The 26,744-nt window shown below is 36.1% G+C and overlaps 1 protein-coding gene across 1 annotated transcript in view; it reads right to left on the reverse strand.

Moving 5' to 3' along the window:
• The window catches only part of LOC139124776 (eIF5-mimic protein 2-like), a 162,730-nt gene that overhangs the window by 16,572 nt on the left and 119,414 nt on the right, over window positions 1–26,744 (reverse strand). Inside the window, 1 exon segment of the mRNA XM_070690888.1 lies at window positions 14,495–14,617. Coding sequence (XP_070546989.1) covers window positions 14,495–14,617 — 123 coding nt within the window.

The following is a 26,744-nucleotide window of genomic DNA, read 5'->3' on the forward strand; positions in this document are numbered from 1 at the left end:
GAAAGTTGCCTTTACATGATTTCACTATGAACTGTCAAAAAGTTGAACTTTCTGATAATTCTACACTGAAATTATTTTGGCTTTGATGATTTCCAATTTAATTCAATTATTTAAAATCATATTAATTATTTTTTTCTGGGTGAATTGATAGGGTTTATACAGGACAAATTTACATACAATGTAAGTCCAATTGTGACCAAAATGACAAACAAATTCCTTAAAAATACACCTTTGCATATTTCATCACAATTTGAACAAATCTAAGTTGGGTTATCCCTAGGGACCTGTATACCAAATAACAAAGCTGTCTGACCAGCGGTTATGAAGAAGAAGATTTTTTACCAAAAACGCCTTTTTTGGCATTAATTTGCCTATTTTCAACAATATCAAAAAATTAAAAAAAATAGTTTCTCAAAATCCTATTTTTCATCCACACAACAAATATCAAATCAGTAAGTACTGCGGTTCTCAAGATATTTGAGTGGACGGACGCCTCACAAACGGACATACATACATACATACATACATACAGACTGACGACGGACGCCGGACGGATACCCATCCCAATAGCTTCTATAGACTATAGTCTATAGTAGCTAAAAATATATTTTAGGGAACAACATATCACATGACCAGTCATGTGACCAGTCGTATTGATAATATGGCTGCTATAAAATTCTCTGGCTTATAGTAAAAAATTGTATTTCCTCTAGTTTCATTCACGAATATTGCTGTTAATAGAACATATTTCCATATAGATCATTTGTTTTCAATAAATAAACATTTCATTTCATTTAAAAAAAAATCATAAACATTTTCGCGATCATCTGTACTTCTGAAAACTGTAAACAATCAGCGCGACGCTTCTGTGATCAGCCTGACCTTTCAGGGTCGAGGTCATGGGTCACGACATTTGCTTCCGGATTTTGGCCATACTCGGACGTACGGGGGCGCAATCACATTCAGGCCAGATCGGAATACATCGATCTTAGTCGCGCTGCGTGCCGACGCCGAAATTACGGAGTTTTTAGCGACAAAAACGAAGCAAATACGCCTATTTAACTGTGCCGGATATTTCCGGCACTCAAGGTATATGGTAATTCAAAATGGCGCCGGATATATCCGGCGCCATAGGTAGTCAAGGGGTTAAAGCACTGTAACAATTTATGTATGGATTTGGTGTCACGGACACTACGGCTGTCACGGACACTACATTTGGCCCCTTTTTGATATACTGAAACAATACAAGTGGTAAATGGATTATATTTTTCTAACACATAAGGAAGGCAAACAGGGCCACTTTGGCTAGTGACATCAGATCTCTACTATCTGAATATGGCTGAAAGTTATGAGGGTGTCACGGACACTACAAAATTTTGGGGAAAAAAATGTGGACAATTATCATGATTTGTCATTCATAATCAATACGTTGACCCTATAAACATTTAGTACCAACTAATCACAGTTGGTCTTCCAATCAAAAAGATGTTTTAGGAAACATTCTAGGGTAATGTTTTCCAAGTGATAATAGAGAGATAAATCAATGCTGTTGTCAAAATATAAAAAGCGTAACGACACAAAAATTTCACTTGTTATCACGCCATTTCCATTCAAATCCCTGTCTTCAGATGAAATAACTTGCAAAAGAAAGAAGGAATGCTATATGATACTTTAAATATTCTGAATAATCGAAAAAAATAATCTAACAGTTTCAAAAAGTGAGTTTACAAAATGTGCTTTTTCAGATGAAACAGCGTAACGCCCATTTTGACCCCATTTTTAGGGTACTTTTTTCACTGCTCAGCTCAAAATCATCACAAAACTCCATTTTTTCGATGGGCCTGTTTGGTTCTACTGGTTGTTTCATATTAAGAACAATGTTTCATTAAATTTTGCTCAACCTTTTTTTATATTAGAGCGTAACATGTCGAAATCTGTCTAGAGCACCCTGATTGTGACTGACCTGTAATATAATTTTAAACCTTTGTATAACTAGTAAAATGTTTTCCTGCAATAAAATGTTTCAAACCAGATCGGTGTGTCAGTGTAGTGTATTATAACTGGGCAGTTTCTGTTACACACCCGTGGCTGCTTGATATTAGACAAAAATTCTGCTTGTCCAAAGCCAAAGCGAGCTCTGTGTTTGGTTGTAAATGAGAGTTTACGATTGGCACCCTGTGTTTAAGATTACAAGAGACAATGTAACATTACCATGCACACTGGTCCGTGCACAAATCTTATTTATTTCAAAATCATATAAAAGGTGTTCAAGATATCATAGCGTCTTATAAAACTAATGATGATATCGTTGATGAGAGACTTAAATGGGATTTAACAAAGAAAGTATCAAAGAGTATACTATGCGTTACACATATAACGCTACAAAAGAAGGTGAGACTCTCATTTCAGAATTGGAAAATCAGTTAAGTATTGCTGAGCAGAATATGATCAACGACCCTACAGATGTTGATATAGAGATTTATGGTAAAAAATATCAGGAACCATTTGGAAGACCTCTATAAAGTATTTGCCGAGGGAACCTAAATTTGATCTAGGGCCTCATGGCTTGAAAACGGGGAGAAGAATACGAAGATTTTTTGGGCTTAGAAAAATTGAATGCAGTTAAGAAAGAAATGGAAAATGTGCAAATACACGACAGCCATGTTTCTGGCACTGAAAAAATACTTGATGCTCAGAAGCAGTTTTATGAAAATCTTTACAAAGCTAAGCGTAAAGACACTACATTGCATGAGTTTTTGGGGGATACACCCGTACCATTTTTAACAGAAGATCAAATGAAAATTTGCGAAGGTGAGTTACAAGAGGAGAGTGTTTGAAAGCCCTAGATAGTATGGCTTCAAACAAATCACCAGGTTCTGACACGGGCTTACAACAGAATTTTACCATTATTTTTTAGACATCAATACTCTTGTTATAGCCTCACTGAATGAGGCATATAGAAGTGGGTCTCTTAGTGTATCACAAAGCGTGGTGTTCTCACGCTCCTGCATAAGAAAGGTCCTGAAAGTGACCTGAACAACTGGCGTCCATATCGTTACTTAACACAGAGTATAAAATAGCTACAAAGGCATTATCTAACCGCTCAAAGCATGTTTTGCCTGATCTCATTCACAGAGATAAAAGTGGTTATATTAATGGTCGCTTTATTGGTGAAAATGTAAGGCTTATTTCAGATATTTTTCACTATTCTAGTAAACAACATTGCGGGTGTTACCATTTATGTTGACTATGAGAAAGCATTTGATAGTGTTAATTGGGAGTACATTGACGAAGTAGTACGACACATGAGATTTTGGTGAGTCATTTTGACAATTTACCTTTTACACAGATGTTGAGAATTTTATCCTGTACAAAGGCTGGTGCTCCAGCTATTTCAAATTAGAAAGAGGTGTTCGGCAAGGCTGTTCACTCTCTGCCCTTGTATTTGTTCTTAGCATAGAAATACTTGCCTGTAAGATCAGATATGATAGCAATATTCATGGTTTTTGTTTGCCTCAACATAATGATAGAGTGCCAGAAGCTAAAATCTCTTTATTTGCAGACGATACTACGATGTTTGTCAGAGATTCTGTTTCAATTGAAAATGTACTTAGTGTAATGGAGAACTTTCAGAATTGTAGTGGTCTAAAATTAAACTAAAAGAAAACACAAGCTTTATTGCTTGGTGGTATTGAACAGAATGATAACTGGGCGAATAGTATCAGTGTAACAACCCAGCCAGTTAAAACATTGGGTGTGTATTTTAGATATAATGACTCTGAATATAAAAAACTGAACTGGAATGGAAAGATTGATTTATTGGAGAAAATTTTAAATTCCTGGAGCAGTAGACACTTAATTATTTATGGAAGGATTGTTGTTGCAAAAGCTTTGGCATGTCAAAAATATTGTATCTGTCTTCTGTAATTGGCATGCCAAATTACATATATAGTAAGGTTAAGGGTTAATAGATAGTTTTGTAAAGCGTAAGCGCATTTTGTCAAACAAAATGCTTGAAAACGAATACAACAATGGTGGTGTTAAACATGTTAATGTTAAGTGTCAGGTACAAGCGTTGCTAGCTGTGTGGGTCAAACGACTGCTTGAATGTACAGGTGCCATGTGGACTATCATACCACAGATGTATTTTCAATGGGATAACACTACCAGTTTATTAGATCAGTATATTATTTGAAGTAAGGTTCCAGATCATGTACATTCTCTCTTGCCACATTTCTATGTGGATGTACTTACAACGCTTACAGGCAAGCCTTGCCACTTCGATGCCTGGTATGCATGTTTTTTTACACACACTGAACGTTTTCACATCATTGACAGGAAGGAACCTAATGACAAAGTACAAGGGAATAATAAATATCATGTTTCTGTCACGTAATAGTGTGCCTGACTTTAATTTGTATGTGTGAGAGTCAATAGCCATCTGGTCGTAAAGACATTAATTTGCACCCCAGACTGGTGATAGTAATCTGTCTCAAGACTTACATGTCAGATATATTTCGGTGTCGGTTTTCTGTTGTTTATCCTGTACAAACAATCCAGTCATTAGGTTCCTTCATGTTAATGATATGAAAACGTTTAGTGTGTGTAAAAAAACATGCATACCAGGCATCGAAGTGGCAAGGCTTGCCTATATGCGTTGTAATATAGGGTTATTCACACAAACGAGGGCTCAGTGAGTGACGTCTTGGACGAGCCAAAGGCGAGTCCAATACGTCACTCACTGAGCCAGAGTCCATACAGGGCAGTATTTTGTGTATAACCCTATTATTATACACCTCCCTCCATAATCGTCTGTATAAACTAATTCTATGGTAAATTTTGAGGGATGCAGCAAGCGCGATATGAGTGGAACGCGCGCGATTGTTGAAATAAAATTGCTACAACCCCTGAAAATTTGCATATTACACCTAAAAATAGAACGTCCCAGCGTGTCTCCCGTATTCGGGACTCCACGTACTATACAAAATACGGAAAGTTATTGGACTGTCAAACTCCCATAGGTTACGGCAGTAGGTGTATAATAATGCATGGTATAATGTAAATTTTAGTCGTGCTAGTGGTGGCCATCGAACTGAGTTTTGTTGGTCTAGCAAATTTAGATGTTTTTATTCAATTTCACCCAAACAATTTAACTATAGTGTAATTATCAATGATTATGAGGTACCAGTTTTTAAATTTTACACTATACTTGTTCAGCACTGTACATCACATACGGAAAAGTCACTTTTTAAATGGTTCCAAAAATTAAACATAGATGGAGATGAAATGGAGAATTGTGGTACAATTTGGAAGAATATTTACACTGTGACCAAAGAAATGAAACTGAGAGAATTCCAGTGGAAACGCCTTCATCGTCTTCTTCCTTGTAACAAATATTTATTCTTTTGGAAAAGACAGAGTCAATGAATTGTCAGGTTTGCCATTAAGTCGATTCTCTTGAACATAGATATTTATATTGTCATATTGCTGAGAAATGCTGGAGAAAGGTTAGATATATTGTAACCAGCCTACTGAGTCGTACGATCACAATAGCTCCATCACATATTATCTTTTCATGTTTTTCTGATGACACGGTTCAAAAATTATCAAATGGTCGTTAAACTTCTGATTCTTCTAGGGAAATGGCACACACACAAGTTGTGGGTTGCAGAAATGAATACACCTGTTGAAATTACACTAAGAATGAGTTTTTGTTAAGATATAATTTTGAAAAAGAAATCTACGGAAGAGATGACGTGTTAGAAATTTTAGGAAAAGTTGATAGACTTAAGTAATTTTGACATATTTATCCTTTCCTGTAATACATGAAATTATACTCATCTCTATCTTGATGTGAAATTTTAAAAATAAAACAAAAAAAAAGTCATCGTTGATGACATAGTCCCCACTTGTTAATGGGTACTTTGATTACAGGTCCTCAGAGAGGATAGAGTCCTCTTCATTAGGTCTGTGATAAAAATACTTTTGAATAAATTCACTTGATACATGTCTGAGTTGTAGTTCAGGACATGAAAAAATCGTAATAAAATGACAACATGGCGGCCATATTGGCTCGTATCACAAAACAAATCAATGTGCATATGTATGACATAGGTCAATGTCCTTGTACCAACTTTGAATACCAGATATGAACTGAAAATGCTCATGTGTTTCATTATATATTGCAGTTATGTGCAAATTTGAACCTTTGCCACATGTTTGCAACTTCATTGTATTATGATCAACACAACCAACAATGTTCACCGCTGATTAATTCTAAAAGGTCATGAAGTATACAAATATGTAATTAGCTGAAATAAAAATATTAAAATTCTTTGACTGCTGTCATTGTATCACCATTTTACATAGCAAGTGTAATTACCTTTGGCCAAGTCCTTCAAGCCATATATGCTGAACTATGAAAGCTCATAAGATATACAAATTATAAATTAGCTGACAAGAAAATGTGAAATGACTTTCGCTATTGTTTTAACCTGGTATAATCATCAATGTACATAGCATGTTTTGCCAACTTTGATCAAGTAAATCCCAGTATATATCCGTAATTAGAAAAGATCATTGAAAACGCAAATTAGGAATTGCCTGAAGAAAAAATGCTTAATGACTTTCCATAATGTTGTATCATAGTATCTTAAATGTATGTAACAAGTTTCATCAACTTTGGTCCAGTCAATTCAGATATATATCCCTAATTAGCAAAGTTCATTAAATATGTAAATTAGGAATTAGCTGAAGTAAAAATGCTTATGATTTTCAATAATGTTGTATCATAGTATCTTCAATATACGTAGCAAGTTTTGTCAACTTTAGTCAAGTCAATTCAGATACCGGTATATATCCCTAACTAGGAAAGTTCATTTAATATGCAAATTAGGAATTGGCTGAAGAGAAAATGCTTAATGACTTTCAATAATATTGTATTATAGTGTCGTTAATGTACATAGTAAGTTTCATCAATTTTGATCAAGTTAATTCAGATATATATCCCTAAGGCCAGGAAGAAAAAATAAATTGCTCATCGGAATCGCAGCTTCTAATTTGGCATATTTGGAAATTTTTTTTGATCGTGGCAAATTCTTACTTCCGCATTACAAATATTTTTAGTACTGCCGCTGGTGGCGCCCTACACTGTGTTGGGTTTTTCGCCAGGGTTTTCGCGGGCACAGGATTTTGAATGAGACTTCATACTTGTTCGGACTTAGTTGACCGCCAACACGTTGTTGTGACGTCTGAATTTGGCGAATCACGACGCAAAGTGGGTCGATTTGGCCAGAAATTTGCTCGTTTTGTAAAGGTTAGTACATGTCACATCATGAGTATTAATTTGATCGCCAACATTCGACGTGATGGCCAACAGTTAGTTCCAAAGACGCTATTCAGTGTTTGTCCTGATATTACGTTCGGCGATTTGTTCAACAAGATCGTGACAGCAGATGGACGGTGCATCCGATTGAATGAAAATTGCATCGAAAGTATACAAATTTACGGCAATGACAAAACACATGGTTGCGTCGATGTTAAAGTACGATCTGAATGATGACTATATAACTTCACTCCGATCACAGTACAGTGTTGTTAGACCATTGTGTAAAATATGTATATATAGACAGTGGTAAAGAGGCCAAAACATGGGGCCAAAGTAAAATGAAAAAACTCAGATGCTAGGTCCCACCACAGTCGTTTGGTGGGCTATTCAGCTCTGGGACTATTCGCCCCATAGACGAGTGTACAGAATCAAGAATTGTTTCTCGCTTCTGTACACTCGTCTATGGGGCGAATAGTCCCGGAGCTGAATAGCCCACGAGGGACTGTGGTCCCACCAGGACAATATTAAAGGACAATACTGAATTGTTGAATTTCAGTGATTTGCTGTACATTTCAGTTTTATTCTGAGAGAATGTTGAAATGCTCAGAATATGTTGTGCAAACACTAACTGTGAATGTAATGGCCTATGTTATTGTTGGGAAATATAGTATTGAATTCAGTTACCAGTATCAGTGTTTCTTGTCTGAGATATTTCTGGTAAAAAGGGAAACAATTATCTTGTCTTGTCTGCATCTGTGCAAAAATGCCAGAGAACCGCGTTTACCTTCAGCCTAAAAAAAAAATTAAAAAAAAATTTTCCCTCGCCACTCCTGGAACTTGGTCCAAAAAATCCGATGAACAAGATTTTTTTTTTCTCTGGCCTGATAAGAAAATTCATTAAATATGCAAATTAGGAATTGGCTGAAGTAAAAATGTCTTTTGACTTTTAATAATGTTATATCACAGTATCTTTGATGTATATAGCAAGTTTCAACAACTACAATCAAGTTAATTCAGATATATATCCCTAATTAGGAAAGTTCATTAAATATGCAAATTCGGAATTGGCTGAAGTTAAAATGCTTAATGACTTTCAAAAATGTTAAATCATAGTATCTTTAATATACATACCAAGTTTGGTCAATTTTGATCTAGTCAAATCAGATATATCCCTAATTAGGAAAGTTCATTAAAATATGCAAATTAGCAATTATCTTTCATGTCACCCCTTAATGGTTCCCACTGCTGATATATCTTGGTGTGATCAACATTTGTAGCAAATCTCATCAAATTGTGTGCAGTAATTTTTAATGTATATCAGTTTTTTCTAAAGTCATTAATTATGCAAATGAGCAAAAAGTGTGCAAGCCAACCCACCAAAAACCTATCAGTTCTTGCCATTTGCTAACTGAATCTATGTACCAGATTTGATTCTGATCTGATCAGCCATTTTTGAGATATTGGACGACAGAACAGACACACAGACAAGACAGACAGACAGACATCGCTGCGACATATGCTCACGTATGTTAACACGTGAGCAAAAAATTGGTTGAGATATGCCTGAGTTATGGGTTGTACAAAAAATAGTGACAACATCACTGTTCGCTCCCATATAGTTATCAAAACAAGTTAACATTGTATGAAACATGGACATACATGTACAGACAGGCTGACATACACAGACTGGCACAGAGTGATGACATTGACCCCAAGTGTGCCTTGGCCCATGGAGAGTGATAAAGATATAACAAACAGCTGAATGTAATGATAAAATAGTTAAGTATAGGCCTATACAGGCACTGAGAGTGAATATGTTACAGCAATTTGATTAGTTTCTTTTCCTTTTCTACTTCTGTGATAATATTTCAGACAATCAATCTGCAAGGCAGTTTATGTATTGACAAATATGTTATCTTTTACAAGCACACAGTAAACTGTTCTTGATTTTTCATTTACAATATTTGACATGGACTGAAATACATAACATGCAACCAATGTTTACACTTTGCCCATACACCAGATACATGGAGAAATTTCAACATAAAATCATTACTCAGAAAACCCTATACAGGGAAAAGTAAACATTGTTTTCTTCCAGAACAGCTGGTGCATCCACATCTGGAGCAACTTACAAACTTAACCAAGTACACAAGGATGATGACACAAGAGATAAAGTTAAACTGTGGTGAACTTGACTATTCCTTTCAAATCCTTATCTAACTTGACATCTTAAAAAAATACACTGCATGGTTAATTACGCACAAAAATACATGGGGTGGACCATTTGATGAGGGATGGTGTCTGGAAGATCGGTGAGGTACATCATCTTTTTTATCCGATCCATTGTACATTCTTTTTTCCCCACTCTCCCACCTTTTCTTTTTATCAAACCTTCTCTGGCTGAATTTTTTATTGGCATTTGTTTGGAATTTTTTCAAAATCTGCCAGGATTTTTTTACCGCATTTCAACACCAAATAAAGTTAACCATATCAAATGCTTACTAAATCAACACATTATATACTCTTATTCCAGTAGGTATAAAATTACCAAAAAAAATCTTAAAAATACAAAATGAAAGATATCCCAGTAAAACTGACAGTTTCGCAAAGTTGCCCCAAAAATTCAAAATTCCGGATTTCAACTTAATTTCAATATATCTTATTAACAAAAACCCTAAGAACCAATTTACTAAATATCAAAGCAATCAGACTTATAAATTTTGAGAAATAAATTTTTTGACCAAAAATGAGAAAAATTGCCCCCCAAAATACAAAATTGCAGATTTCATCCTAATTTTAAATATATCTCATTAACATAAACCCTAGGAACCTGTACACTAGATATCAAAGCTACCAGATCACAAGTTTTAGGAGAAAATTTTTTTGACCAAAAAAGGCAAAAATTGCCCCAAAAATTAAAAAAAATTGCCAGTTTCAACATACCTTCAATACATTATATTGGGATTAATCTTAGATACCTGTATACCAAATATCAAAGCTATCAAATCAGTAGTTTTTGGATAAATTTTTTTTTTATCAAAAATTGGGAAAATTGCCCCAAAATTACAAATATGACAATATCAATACAATTTGCACAAGCATGACTGAGGTCATTCTGAGGAACATGAATATGAAGTTTCATAGCAATCAGACGAGCAATTTCAGAGAACAAGATTTTTTGACTAAAAACTGAAAAAATACCCTAAAAATACAAACATGCAAATTTCATCCAATTTTTGCACACATACTTTAGAATACCTAAAGAAATCTGCATACCAAGTTTCAACCAAATCTGACCACTGCTTACTGAGTTTTAGCCATTTGCAGGATTTTTCCTTTTTTCCCCCTCATTTGCATATTTTTGGCACTGACATGTTCATTTGAACAAATTCACATCTCCACCCCTAGGTGCACCTGTACACCAAATACTAAGACAGTAGGTGCTACGGTTTAGGAGTTTTTGATGTGGACGGACATACATACATACATACATACATACATACATACAGACGACATTTTTCCACCTTATACGAATACCTCCCATTTGCATATATACATATGCATATTATATGGGAGCTAATAAAAATCGTAATAAAATGGCCGCACAGCAGCCATATTGGATCGTATCACAAAACAAATTAACATGCATATATATGACATTGGTAAATCTCCTTGTGCCAACTTTGAATAAATTCGCTTGATACATGTCTGAGTTATGGTTCTTGACATGAAAAAATCATAATAAAATGACCACACGGCGGCCATACTGGATCGTATCACAAAACAAATTGGTGTGCATATCTATTTCATTGGTCAATGTCCTTGTACCAATTTTGAATAAATCGGTTGACACATGCCTAAGTAATGGCTCTGTACATGAAAAAATCGTAATAAAATGGCCGCCTGGCAGCCATATTGGATCGTATCACAAAACAAATTGATGTGCATCTGTATGACATATGAAGTAATCCTTGTACCAAGTTTGAATGAAATTGCTCCTGGCATCTCTGAGATATCTGCATGAACGGATGGACGCACGCATGGACATGACCAAACCTATAAGTCCCCCCGGACAGTGTCCGTGGGGACTAAAAAGATTAATCCAATCTTTTTTGCAAATCTTGAGATAAGGATTGTGTCCAAAGCTTGGAGCAGGATTTTGCCAAATCTTAAATCAAGCGTACCTGGGATTAAGCTTCAGTGAAGCTTGGCATTTTAACCTTCACCCAAGGGCAAACAACGAAGCTTTCCGAATGGCCGGAAAACGCAGACACAAAGTTTGATCGATATTGCGTTGTATTCGAGTACCGTGTCAAAATGTGGACACAATATATGTAGTAACTACTTTATCATACATGCATACACTGGTTATGATCATTTCCCTGGTGACGTTCCGATATTGGATATGAAATCAACAGACATAGGCTCTTGTTTATTTGCGCTGTACTCGTATAGAAAGTTGGTTGCGAGGAGTGATGGCAACCGTTTCACTTGTTCTGCTTTTGGGCCATTCCAGTTTACTGGGTGTTTGTGGTACAATTTCAGATTAAACAATTTAATTATTAAAATGTCAATCCGGGTTTCCATAATTTGAAGGATGTTTATATGTATGTATGTAAAGTACCGCGTTAAATCTGAAACATAGGCTGGAGTGTGTAAAGTGAGTAATTTTCGTACTCTGAAAAATACTCACAGCTCTTCATGAAAATTACGAAGCTTTCCAAAATCAGGTCAAAATCAACCTCGCGCAGCGCACGGAGAAAAATCTACAGAAATCTGTACGGCATCTATGTACATATGCAATGTGGATGTAGTTGTGCCAGTCACTTCATCTTCAAGAATTATCCACGTCCTTACACGTCCCATATGCCAATTTATCATCTTAGAAAGGAGAAGTGAGTACAGCTTCGTAACTTGTATACTGTGTAAATTTTGTTACAATATACGAATAAATAATTTCAAAGGTATTTATATCGTCTGCTCATATATTTTTGTCACTGACTTGCCTAAATATGGCTAAACTTGTTTAAAGGACCTGCATGAAAGTTTGTCTTTCTTTGGAGCATCTTTACTATCAATATGATTTGTGTCAAAAACTTACAATGAACAGGATCACAAACTTTATGAGTCACAACGAATCATAAAGTGTGGTGTGTGCACCTTCGCTGTCGTGTATTTTCAGAAGTGTAGTCGGATTTTTGTGGCTCATTTATGGCTATACTCGGCATAATTCAGTACATCAGTATTAAACCTTGTCAACAAGAAACTTGTCATATAGCGGTTAATTCATAAAAGTCATGATGCAGTCAACCAAGCTGCACTCTTCAGTAGCAGAGAAGACATGAAATTGAAAGCTCCGGGCATACTGGACCGTGAACGACAAAAGATGTCCGTGGCAAGATGTCGGTCTCAACACAAACAAATTTTCAAGGCGTTCATGTGTTTATTTTATCCAAAGCCTGATTACTGGTCTATATTTTTACTTACATCATGTGATTATAACTTTCAAACCAATAATTTGCCAAGACTCGGCAGCAAAATTGGCTCCCTCTACTGAGCAAAAAATACCCTTTGAACAAATGCTGGGTCAAGGGACCCAAAGCTATATACCGTAGAAAAGAGGACGATTAAAAGCTTATCCGTAAAGTTCGGCCCAAGGTTTACTGCCCAAGTTTGGAACAAGATTTGGAAGTTTAAGCTTTCATAAATGTTAGTTGCCTAAGTTTCAATAAAGGTATGCAAGAATAAGCTTCAGCAAATCTTGGGCAAACCAGTCTTAAACTAGAAAGCATTTGCAAGCAAAAGCGAAGTTCCAGAGACCAGAGCAGCGGAAGAAACAAGAGAATGTGTGACAAAGATAGGTGCAGAATGAAAGAGTGCTTTGGATTTTAATATTCAGGGCTGATAGCAGTAAACACCATAATACAACTAAAAGCAAGGCAGTCCGGGGAATTACAGTACACAGATTACAAATGCCTACATGTACGGTAAAACGCAACAGATACATACGGGGGCGACAACGCACGGAAATGTTTATCAGACGACATTCTCGCGAGCCAGAGCAATAATTTTCGCTCCGCTGACCTACGCAAAAATCAATCGCTTGACGGGTAGCGCTGAGTTGTTGCCGTAAAGAGCCGTGTCATTTACGACGATGATCAGACGAGAGGAAACATCGGACCTAGGCCGTTGAAATTGAGCCACATGCATTTTCATGTGATTAAAAGCACAGACTAAAACAATTTTCATTGCTATGTCGCTGTTTTCACAAGATACTGACCATTTGATCTTGGAAAGTTGAGTTGCTTTTACGTGCAGCCAACGCATGCCGGTGCATGACAGACAGTATGTTCACTATGAATGCCTAGCTCTGCATGGCAGGGCTGTGTGTTACCGGCGTTAAATGGCCTCCCACCACAGCCCCGCAGACTGATATAGGAAAAACCGCTGGTGGCTCCTCAGAAATACGGCGGGCAGTTTCTCCGCCAAAACAGCCGATTTTGAGTCCAAATTTTGCATTGGTCATCGTTTTAGAGCACACCCACCTCGCCTAGGTACACGATGTGCCCAGCCGCGCTTGTAAACTTAGGGAAAGGCTATTTTTCTCTCTATGTGCGAGCGAGGCCATCGATACGCCGCCATGTTGTCTCATGAGCATTCGCGGCGAACCAGTATAGCGCCACGTACGGCGGGTATTTAGAGAAAAATAAAATCAAAAAGCAACAAAAAACAAAGCGAAAGAAAGCTAGAATTATTAATAACTGAACGCAATATGATAGTTGAGCAATGCCAAATAAAATATAAATAAATAAATAAACAAGAAATGCCCGTAAAACCCGTCCGAGCTGAGCGATGACGTCATAAGCGTGTCGCAATGCATTCTGGGTAATTAAGGTAAAATTTGTGTATAGCATGTTCTACGGTAGTAAAACCGGAAATAGAGAAAGAAAGAAAGAAAGAAAGAAAGTAAGAAGAAAGAAAGAAAGAAGAAAGAAGGAAAGTGAGCAAAAACTAACAGTTCCAGAGCTGGTCTCTGGAACTAATTAAGGTCGGCACGCTTACCATTGTACTGAGCTTCGGCGCCAAGCTTCATATAAGCTTTGACTAAGGTTGGACTAAGGTATTGCACAATCGCTTGTGTAGGTGTGAAATACATCTACCTACCTTCCTCTGCATTTTGAAGCCATTCTACAAATTTCTGCATCTGTTGTAGGAATACACTCTTTCCTTTGGCCAAATGTGCATCTTTGTACCATTTTATGATGATGTCTTCAGACAACACATCAGCTAGAAAACAAATGATACATTAGATGAAACTCTTAAAGCAATGTCAAGCACAGCCAGATTAACACAAACTATAACTTATCAATGTGAGTTGCGTCAAAGCAAGACTTTCAGTGCCCTGCTCACAATGTGACATTACTGTAATGGTGAAAACACTCAAACATTTGGTTCAATGTGGCAGGCCAGAGTGAGTGTATATACAACATTTAAAAGCTTCTATGGACCTTAGCTTGTAATAATCATAATGTCAAGTGCATTTGAACACATTTTGATGCATAGTCCATCAAATACCAAGGCGAAGTATGTAATGGTTGCCAACTGTTGCAATGGACACACAAACAGGCGTTCAACATCATGTAGCCTGGTATATCAAAATTAATGATACAATATTCCATACGGAATACCAAGGTGAAGATGTCCTCTTCTGATATTGTATTTATGCAGGAAATTAATGTAAACAATATTTGGTATTCATTAAGCAGTAATATTTAAGAAAACAACTTTTTATTGACTTGGCGGTCTTTGGTTGTGTGTCATAAAATATCAACAAAATATAAAATTTTGACACAGAGTGACTGGCATTTTCACTAAGTTTACACTTTTTTGTTTATCATACTTTTTGCCAATGATAACTTCACTCAAACTAATTCCCATTTACAATTAAGCATACACCTACACCAAACACAAAGGTGTAATGTGCAGCAGTTCTCAAGTTATTGTAATTCAGCCAGAGAATTCAAAAATACTGTCAAGGACAGTGTGCTCATATTTGGTTTGAATTGGTCCATTCAAGAAATATTTAAACCAGAAAAACAAGAATGACAAAAGTAAATAAGGTCTGAAACTTTAGGTACTGGAGGTCAACTTTAGCAACATGCTTAGCAGAGGAATGTTTCAACACAATCCCTCTTAGTTTGAGCAGGTCTGCCAATATGTAACAGTTCATGAACAATGACAGGAAATGACTCATAAGCTGTTTCAAGTTACTGCCACCACTCCCACACATAATAGGTACACTGCATACAAATAGGTTAGAGATCACAGAAGCTCTGACTCAGATGTGTAGGCTGTTTCAGTTACTACCACCACTCCTGCACATTTGCAGGATTTCCCCTTTTTCTTACCTCATTTGCATATTTTTGACACTGACATGTTCATTTGAACAATGTCACATCTCAACCCCGGGTCTACCTGTACAAAAATACCGCCAATGATACGGTGTTGCTCACATTTGATTGGAATTGGTACATACTAGTATTGGTACCAAAGATCAACGATGAATGTTGTTTCTATCTGTTCAGTGCAGCAAAATTCTACATTGATGTTATGACAATGATTTCTACACAGTACAACCAGAAAAACAAGAATGACAAAAGCAAATAAGGTCTGCAACATAGGTACTGGAGGTAAACTTTAGAAACATGCATATCAACTTCTACAGCAATGGGACAAGCAGATCCTACATACATTAGCAAATGCCAATAAAAAAATCAGCCAGAGAAGGCTTGACAAAAAGAAAAGGTGAGAGAGTGGGGAAATGTACAGTAGGTGAGTTATTCACAACCTTGGGGATTTTTTAAATGTTATCAGTGCTGTCATTGGAATGTAAACAGCACTTAAGTTAGTTGCAGATGGTGAAATGCCTTCCACTGTGGGGGTGATTATGACATCTGGAATTATCCTGGATCAAAATTTCTTATCAGTTCTTGTGTGTCTTACATGGAAAAGTTGTAAACATTGGTCCAAAATGAAAAAATAGCGCCAATGGCACTTGATCACAACTGGCACATTGTGAAACTACTCTATCTCTGGGTGCACCTGTACATGAAATACTGAATGGGTAGGTGCTGCGGGTTTGGAGTTTGTCAGTACATGTACACACACCCACACAATCATATCATACAGACCAACTCAAAGACAGGCAATCTCAAACCTATAAGAAGAGTTTTCACTGGCACATATACTCTTGCCCATATGGGAGTTTGAATGGGTTAGCTCTATATATACGGACATAGAGGAGAAGTTGTTGATTTTGCCTGCACTTCAAATGTTAAAAAATAGCCACCTGGTATTTGTAGCTGACATCTGGGGAAAAAGTGATATGGGACAAGTATGGATTTTAACTGTAAGCAAATTTTATTCAATATATAAACACTGAACAGTATTAAAAAATCAAAAATAGCGCCAATGGCACTTGATCACAACTGGCACATTGTGAAACTACTCTATCTCTGGGTACACCTGTACATGAAATACTGAATGGGTAGGTGCTGCGGGTTTGGAGTTTGTCAGTAAATGCACACAGAAAACAAAGTCCCGAAGTAGCGAATTCCAGCCATTTTCAAACCACATTGTTTGTCAGTGGGGTAAGCAATATTCGCAAAAATCACATTTCCAGGCTAATAGACTATGTTTTACGAAATCACACATCCTTATTACAAAATAAAACGATCTTTGTCTTTAAATCAATGTGCCAGTAAACAGGTCTAGCAGCTAGTTATGTCATCAAGTCTGTAATGTTAAGGGTCATAACAAATGTGAGAAATCTAAAACATTAAATATGTTGTTTTTTATCAATTTTATTACCAAAAGCGCATGAAAATCTCTGATACTTTGAATCAGCCATCCTGCATATTTGTAACATTCACCCAAAAATCAATTAGTTAAAGGGGGGTTAGAAATTTCCCAAAACTATCTAACCTGCTGCTCCGTTTGGCTCCATTTTTCGGAATCGGAACCTTGGAATTAGTCTGAATATCTCTACCAAATATCAATGCAGTCTGTTCAGCGGTTTTTGACTTTTTGTCGTTTACGGAAAATGGACACTGTCCACCACCGGTTGAAGCTAACCCTATATTACAACTTCCAGATGTATTAATGACCTATGGTCATTATGTTAAAAATACCGCCAATGGCGCTTGGACATAATGACCGCCTAGTATTATCGGCATTTATCAACAACCACACTCACTGTGAATTAGACAGACCACGAAGTCAATGAGCAACATATAGCTGAAAGACTATTTTTCACATTGCGATTTTAAGCTCATTTTTATAAGAAAAGAGACATGTATATGTATATGGAGAAAAAGCAGAAGACATATTTGTAAATTGTTTGTTAAGTGACAATCATATATGCATCTCTTGAAATTTTGTGGTTATAAGGTATAACAGTAGTGTAAGAATAATGAGGTATGAATAAGTTAGTAAAGCTAAGTTGACAGTAATTAAGATTACAAAATTATAAACTAAGCTGGGGAAATCTGATTGAAATAAATGTTGAAAAGTAGCAAAGTCATGGTCATCTTTTGTCTAATACCTCGTGTAAGTTCATGAACTTTACATAAATCTTGCTATGGATTTGTTGCTAATGGGCAATAACTGTGTTTCAGATCATTTGAGAGCAATCTATCCATGACAGGTTTAAATTGTAATATACTTCTATTTAAAAGGAGAGAAACTTCTCAAATAATTTTTTTTCCCTGTAATTTGCTGTGAGAACACATGGACAGATGCTCAGGACTCTATGCTGGTGCTACCTTGATAACTAACCTACAACTTGTAACGTCATTGTCTAACCTGTTCACCCCAATTTCCTGTAGACAAGTCCACACTCTCCATTGATAACAATTGGTTTGGGCCATACCATTGTAGTGAAAGACTGTAACATGTGAGGTTGTGGATACTTAATCTCTGGAATGTCAAAGTCTGTATATTGACTCAAGGATGTTTACTTAACAAATGCCTAGGGTCATCTCAAAGTGAGAATCTAAACTATGAAATATGTTTTTTTAATGCTTTTGATGCCCAAAAGACCATAGAAATCTCTTATACTTCGAATCAGCCATCCTGCATATTTCTAACATTCATCAAAACCTCATTTCTGTTCAACAAATCATAAAACAGTCCACAATGCAGGATTGGTGTACATTCCAAAACTACATATATGAAAGACCCCTAAAATCAATTAGATAAAAAGGGGGGGGGTAGAAATTTCCCAAAACTATCTAACCGGCGCTCCGTTTGGCTCCATTTTCGGAATTGGAACCTTGGAACCAGTCTATGTATCGGTATCAAATATCAGTGCAGTCTGTTCAGCAGTTTTTGACTTTTTGTCGTTTACGGAAATGGACGACATCAAACACCGGTTGAAACCACCTCTATATCACAACTTCCAGTTGTGATAAAAATCACTGTCAAGGACAGTGTGCTCACATTCAGTTTGAATTGGTCTATTCAAGAAATATTTAAACCAGAAAAACAAGAATGACAAAAGCAAATAAGGTCTGAAAGGTAGGAACTCGAGGTCATCTTTGGAAACATGCATATCGACTTCTATAGCAATGGGACAAGCAGATCCTAAACGCATAAGCAAATGTCAACAACAAAAAATAGACAGAGAAGGCTTGATAAAAAGAAAAGGTGGGAGTGGTAAAAAAAATGTACAAGGGATCTGGTAAAAAAGTAATGCTACCTCATCAATCTTCTAGACCCTACCCCCTCCTGAATATCAAATGTTCCATCCCTTGGTATTACATAACGCCAGATGACAGGAAATATATTTACAACCTTGGGGGAGTTTTTAATTACAATGGATGAGTGTTATCATTCTAATGTAAACAGCACGTAAGTTAGTTACAGATAGTGAAATGCCTTCCACTGTGGACAGTGATTATAACATCTGGAATTATCCTGGATCCAAATTTCTCATCAGTTCTTCCATGTCTTACATAGAGTAGTTGCAAAAATTAGTCTGCAATGAAAAAATTTACCTCAGCTTTGTTTTCTCAATCAAATTTTCCTACAAATTGATACCAAATATGACAAAATTATGTTCACAGCCTTCGAAACTGTATCATAATATATCCTGGGTTGGTGTAGGTCATTTAAGGTCACAAACTGAGAAAATTACCTGAACTATACAAATATGGGGGTTCACATCACTTTGAGCAGAAAATTTATCTAATAACATCCCTCAGGACTTTATACCAAATTACAAAGCTATCAAACAAGTTATTTTGAGAACAAGTTTTCTTGACCAAAAATGACAATATTGTCTTAAAAATACATATTTGTATATTTCAGGACAATTTCATATCTAACTATTGTCATCTCTGTACATCTGTGTACCAAATATAAAAGCTGCCTGTCCAGGGGTTTTAAAAGAAAATACTGTTTAAGATTTTTTGACCAAAAATGACAAAATTGCTCCAAAATAGTAATTTTCCAATTTTGTCATAATTTCAACAAATTAGAAGAGTAACACCTGCGCAGAGATCCAACCCAAATTTGAAAGTGATTGGCTGGCAGTTTCAGAGAAGAATTTTTACTGAAAATGAGAAAAATCACCAAAAAATTCAGCAAAAATACAAAATTACGGATTTCTTCACAATATTCATAAAACTGTATAAGGTTCACCTAAGGTACTTGCACAAATTTTCAAAGCAATCAAAACAGCGGTTCTAGAGTTATTAATTCTTGACCATTTCACATATTTTAAGCTCATTTGCATAATTTTGGCAATGAAGACTTCATTTGAACAAAGTCCAATCTATAGCCCAGGATGCATTTAGACACCAAATACCAAGCTGAAACATGCTGCAGTGGTTTGCGTGTTTTTGATGTTGACGGACATACTGTACGTACGTACATACATACATACATACACACATACATACTGTCTCGAGACCTCCGGTGTCCCATTGTTTGTAATATATAACAAGTGTGCCATGAGCTTCTATTTAAAGGAGAGAAACTTCTCAAATAATTTTTTTTCCCTGTAATTTCCTGTGAGAACACATGGACAGATGCTCAGGACTCTATGCTGGTGCTACCTTGATAACTAACCTACAACTTGTAACGTCATTGTCTAACCTGTTCACCCCAATTTCCTGTAGACAGGTCCACACTCACCATTGATAACAATGGGTTTGGGCCATACCATGGTAGTGAAAGACTGTAACATGTGAGGTCGTGGATACTTAATCTCTGGAATGTCAAAGTCTGTATATTGACTCAAGGACGTTTACTTAACAAATGCCTAGGGTCATCTCAAAAGTGAGAATCTAAACTATGAAATATGTTTTTTTTTATTGCTTTTGATGCCCAAAAGAGCATAGAAATCTCTTATACTTCGAATCAGCCATCCTGCATATTTCTAACATATATCAAAACCTAATTTCGTTCCACAACTCATAAAACAGTCCACAATGCAGGATTGGTGTACATTCCAAAACTACATATATGAAAGACCCCTAAAATCAATTAGTTAAAAAGGGGTGTTAGAAATTTCCCCAAACTATATAACCGCCGCTCCGTTTGGCTCCATTTTTCGGAATCAGAACCTTGGAACCAGTCTGAATATCGGTACCAAATATCAACGCAGTCTGTTCAGCAGTTTTTGACTTTTTGTCGTTTACGGAAAATGGACGACATCTAACACCAGTTGAAACTACCCCTATATCACAACTTCTAGTTGTGATAAAAATTAAACTCAGGTTTGTTTTCTGGATCAAATTTCACTACAAATTGATATCAAATATGACAAAATTATGTTCACAGCTTTAACCATGGTCTCACAACAAATCCTGGGTTGGTATAGGTCATTTATGGTCACAGACTGAGAAAAATTACCAAAATTATACAAATTTGGGGTTTCCCAACACTTTGAGCAGGAGATAACATCCTTCAGGACTTTTATACCAAACTACAAAGCTATCAGACAAGCAGTTTTTGAGAACAAGTTTTCTTGACCAAAAATGACAAAATTGTTTTAAAAATAACGTCAATGACACTGTAGCTCCCATCCTGGACTATTTAGTGTTTGTTCTCTGGTCAGATATTTGAACATGTGTGAAAGGGATAAAGTGCATGAAGTGAAAATACTTAAATGTAATGTACCGGAGACAGTGAAATATGTTAATGTATTTATTCAGAATATAAAATGGAAAAAATACAGAATTAGATATATCGAATACTGTGATACAACCATTAACTCAACAAGTCATTTCCAATGACATAGTCCCCACTTGTAATAGGAGTATTAGTCTTGATGGGGCAGGAAATGTGGTCATTAAGAAGTATCACTGGAGTGTATATGTTGAGATCTATGGGCACATAGGTCTATGTCGTTGTTCCCAATTTGAAACACATGAGGCATGTCTAAGTTATGGTTCTAAATCGGGAAAAAAGATCAGACCTCTAGCAGTATTGGCCAGCCAAGAAATACATATGCGCATTATAAATGAGGTACAAGATGTGACATCTTAAGGTCTAATACCCTATCAAAATTGGAGGGTATAGAACTTGTGGTTACTGAGATATGCATATATATGTATAATCAAGGTCAAAGGTCATCGAGGTCACATGACATTTTGAAAAAAAAAATTATATTGCTAATTAATCCCTATATGCCAAAAATCAGATCTCTAGCTCTATTCGCTTGCCCAGAATTAGATGTGTACATAATTAATGACGTAAAGCATGTGTTGTCATAAGGTCTCCCATCCTACTAAATACAAAGGACATAGCACTTGTGGTTACTTATTTATTGACATAAACATATATTTTAGGTAAAAGGTCATCGAGGTCACATGACATTTGGTGAAAAAAATTTCTGTCCTATAGTTATCCCTATATACCAAAAATCAGACATCCAGCTCTATTGGCTTGCTCAGAATGAGATATGTGCATAATTATTGAGGTACAGTATGTGGTGTCATAAGGTGTCCAATCATACCAAATATGAAGGGTGTAGCACTTGTGGTTACTGAGTTATGGACAAATATGTATATTTGAGGTCAAAGGTCACCGAGGTCACATGACATTTTGTCAAAAAAATTGTATTGCTAAGTAATCCCTATATACCAAAAATCAGACCTCTAGCTCTATTGGATCGCTCAAAATTAGATATGTGCATAATTAATGAGGTACAATATGTGGCATCATAAGGTGTCCCATCATACCATACATGAAGGGTGTAGCACTTGTGGTTACTGAGTTATAGCCAAATATGTATATTTGAGGTCAAAGGTCACCGAGGTCACGTGACATTTTGTCAAAAAAATTGTATTGCTAAGTTATCCCTATATACCAAAAATCAGACCTCTAGCTCTATTGGCTCGCTCAAAATTAGATATGCACATAATTAATGAGGTACAATATGTGGCGTCATAAGGTGTCCTATCATACCATACATGAAGGGTGTAGCACTTGTGGTTACTGAGTTATGGACAAATATGTATATTTGAGGTCAAAGGTCACCGGGGTCACGTGACATTTTGTCAAAAAAATTGTTTTGCTAAGTTATCCCTATATACCAAAAATCAGACCTCTAGCTCTATTGGCTCGCTCAAAATTAGATATGTGCATAATTAATGAGGTACAATATGTGGCGTCATAAGGTGTCCCATCATACCATATATGAAGGGTGTACCACTTGTGGTTACTGAGTAATGGACAAATATGTATATTTCAGGTCAAAGGTCACTAAGGTCACGTGACATTTTGTCAAAATATCCGAGATATCTGCATGAACGGATGGACTCACGGATGGACGAACAGACGGACATGACCCAATCTATAAGCCCACTGGACTTCATCCACGGGGACTAAAAATTGTGTCACTACATCCTTTTTGCAATATGAGAAACTAAATTTTTATTTTTCGTGGCCTTATACATGGGAGTCTATGGAGATCCGCCTTATACATGGGAGTCTATGGACGTGTAAACTAAAATATACGCAAATTTCAACACGATTTGCCCAAATTTGGGAAAGGTCACTCCTATGCACTTCCATACCAAGCTTCAAATCAATCGGACTTGTGGTTTCAGAGAAGAAGATTTTTTGACCAAAAATGGAGAAAATTACAAAAAAATTCATGAAAAATAGCAAGTCCAAGATACTGACCCAAGATTTGCACAATCATTTCATGTCAGCCCAAAGTACTTACATGCTAATTTTTCATGTAATCTGCTCAGTGGTTATTGAGTTTTTTCAATTTTGACTGTTTTTACATTTTTTCACTTAATTTGCATATTTTTGGCAATGACAACTTCATTTGAACAAAATCTCATCTACAGCCCATCATCCATGTACACACCAAATATCAAGATGAAATGTACAGCGGTTTTGGAGTTTTTGATGTTGACGGACAGACATACAGACATACAGACACACAGACATACAGACATACAGACATTTCCCTAGCCTATAAGAATAGCTTCCATTGCCATATATACATATGGCTATGGGAGCTAAAAATATGTTTTCTTGACCAAAAATGACAAAATTGTCTTAAAAATACAAATTTGCATATTTCTGGACAATTTCCATATATCCAACTATTGCCATCCCTGGGCATCTGTATACCAAATATAAAGCTATCAGATTAATAGTTTTTGGATAAAAAAATTTTGACCAAAAATTCAGAAAATTGCCCCAAAATTACAAATATGAAAATTTCAATTCAATTTGTATACTTGACTGAGGTCATCCTGAGGAACATGTATACCAACTTTCAAAGCAATCGGACAAGTAGTTTCAGAGAAAAGATTTTTTGACAAAAAACTGAAAAAATTACCTCAAAATAGAAACATGCAAATTTCATCCCAATTTTTACACACCTAATATAGAATACCTACAGAAACCTGCATGCCAAGTTTCACCCAATCTGACCAACGATTACAGAGTTTTTAGCAAATTTGAAGGGTTTTCCTTTTTTCCCCCTCATTTGTATATTTTTGACATTGACAAGTTCATTTGAACAAATTCACATCTCCATCCCTAGGTGCACCTGTACACCAAATACTAAGACAGTAGGTGCTGCGGTTTAGGAGTTTTTGACATGGACGGACATACATACATACATACATACATACAGACATGCAAATGGATGCAAATGAACAGATTCAGCTTATACGATAACCTCACATTGGTATACCAAATGTGAGCTAACAAATACTAAGATTGTAGGTGTGGCGATTTGGGAGCTTTTGCATGTACATCCGCACATACATACATACATACATACAGATGCCACCGACTCACCATATAACCTCTTTTAGGTATTTATATACATACCAAATATGAGCTAAAATGAGATGTTTGGCAATATTTTGGATGAAAAAAATTGTCACAAAAATTAAATATTCCATGTTTTGTCACAATTTGAGCACATCACACTAAGCTTACCCCTGGGAACATGCATACCAAGTTTCAAAACAATTGGAAAATCAATTTAAAACGGAATGATTTCTTGACTGAAAATGGGAAAAATGCCCCCCAAATTACAATATATAAACATTGAACTGAGGCCAAACCTAGAATCATGCTTATGAAATTTCAAAGCAATCCAACCAGAACTTTTGGAGAGAATGATATTTTGACCAAAATGGGAAAATAGTCCCAAAAATACAAATATGAAAATTTTACCACAATTTGAACAAATTGAACTGACGCCAACAGTAGAATGCTTAAATAAGTTCAAAGCAATCCAACCAAAATTTTGAAAGAATATGATTTTTTGACCAAAATAGGAAAAATTGCCAAAAAGATACACATATGAAAATTTGACTGCAATTTGAACAAATCTGACAGAGGCCAACCTTATAAGCATGCATATTAAAGTTTCACAGCAATGGGACCAGCAATTTCAGAGACGATGATGTTTTGACCTAAAAGGGAAAAAATTGCCCCAAAATGCAATTATTTAAATTTAGCCACAATTTAAACAAATCTAACTGAAGTCACCACAAAGAACCTGCATTAAAGTTTCAACTAAATCTAGCCTGTGGTTACAGAGTTTGCTGGATTTTCTCTTTTTTTACTTCATTTGCATATTTTTGACATTGACACGTTTATTTGAAAAAATTCACCTCTCCACCCTGGGTGCACCTGTACACCAAATACTAAGATAGTATGTGCTGTGGTTTAGGATTTTATTGATGTGGACGGACATACATCCACATATACTAACGTACGTACATACATACACACATACATATATAAACACATACATACAGATGTCACAGACTTCCATATAACCTCTTTTTGGCTTATATATGTATACTAAATGTGAGCTAAAAATTGCCTAAAAATAAAATTTGCATATTTCATCACCATTGTTGCTGACAGTGTAGCTAAAAAGCTATCAGAGAACCAGATTTCTGTTTACGTCACATTTTTGACATATCAGAATATGATTATCTCAAGGATTCTACAGCCAAAATTTGAAAACAGTCATGATCAACATTTCAGAGAAGTAAACATTTATATATTTTTTGAGTTTATTGCACATTCTTGGTATTAGAATAGTCACATGGTTTAAAGCTCAAATAGCTGCAAATGTGTAATAACCCAATCTCAAAATATCCTGAGTTTTCCAAAGGTTTTCTTTGAAATAAGACCCATTAGAGGCTGAAAAAGTGTATAACACTGTCATAAGTCTTGAAAGTGGCATGTAAATTCAAATGTTTTAATATCATGTTAGATTTTCTGCTTTTCAAAAACTAATCATATGACAGACAAAATAAAAAATACAACGAAATGTTGGCCATCGAATGTTGTGCATTCAAGTAAGGGAGGGACCTTGTCAAAATCAAACAGCCCGGCTAGCGGAGTCACTCCGCGGCGCTCCGACCAGAGACTCAGGTCGCTGACGTCCGCCTAGGAATATTCATGAGATATGCAAACGTATTCATGAGGTGCGCATATTCATAAGTTGACCCAGACAATGGGACGGTGTGGTAGCTCACCACTGAAAAGCCGGTCGAATCCGACCCATGCCGACTGCTTTCAACCTTACACGATTTTTGAAGCTATGATAGTACTGGCTTGCGATTCTTGAGGTTATATTCGTGAATCACTCCTGAGATTCTATGATGCATTTTTTACATAAACCGTAAGCGTGCACAAAATACGGCAATGAGGTACCTGCACAAATCGTAAATAAAAAACCCGCCACATTTGGTTGGAGACGAACAAGATGTTAGTGTGCTGTATTGATAAAACTGTACTGCGACATTGACACAGATAGTGCGTTGGCCTTGGAACGAGGCGTTTTCAGTCATTTTTTCAAACTCAATTCTGTTCAAATCCCCGATGTCTTTGTATGATAGAATTGCTTCGA

The sequence above is a fragment of the Ptychodera flava genome, assembly GCF_041260155.1.
Source record: "Ptychodera flava strain L36383 chromosome 23 unlocalized genomic scaffold, AS_Pfla_20210202 Scaffold_24__1_contigs__length_23054250_pilon, whole genome shotgun sequence".
Taxonomy (NCBI): Eukaryota; Metazoa; Hemichordata; class Enteropneusta; family Ptychoderidae; genus Ptychodera; species Ptychodera flava.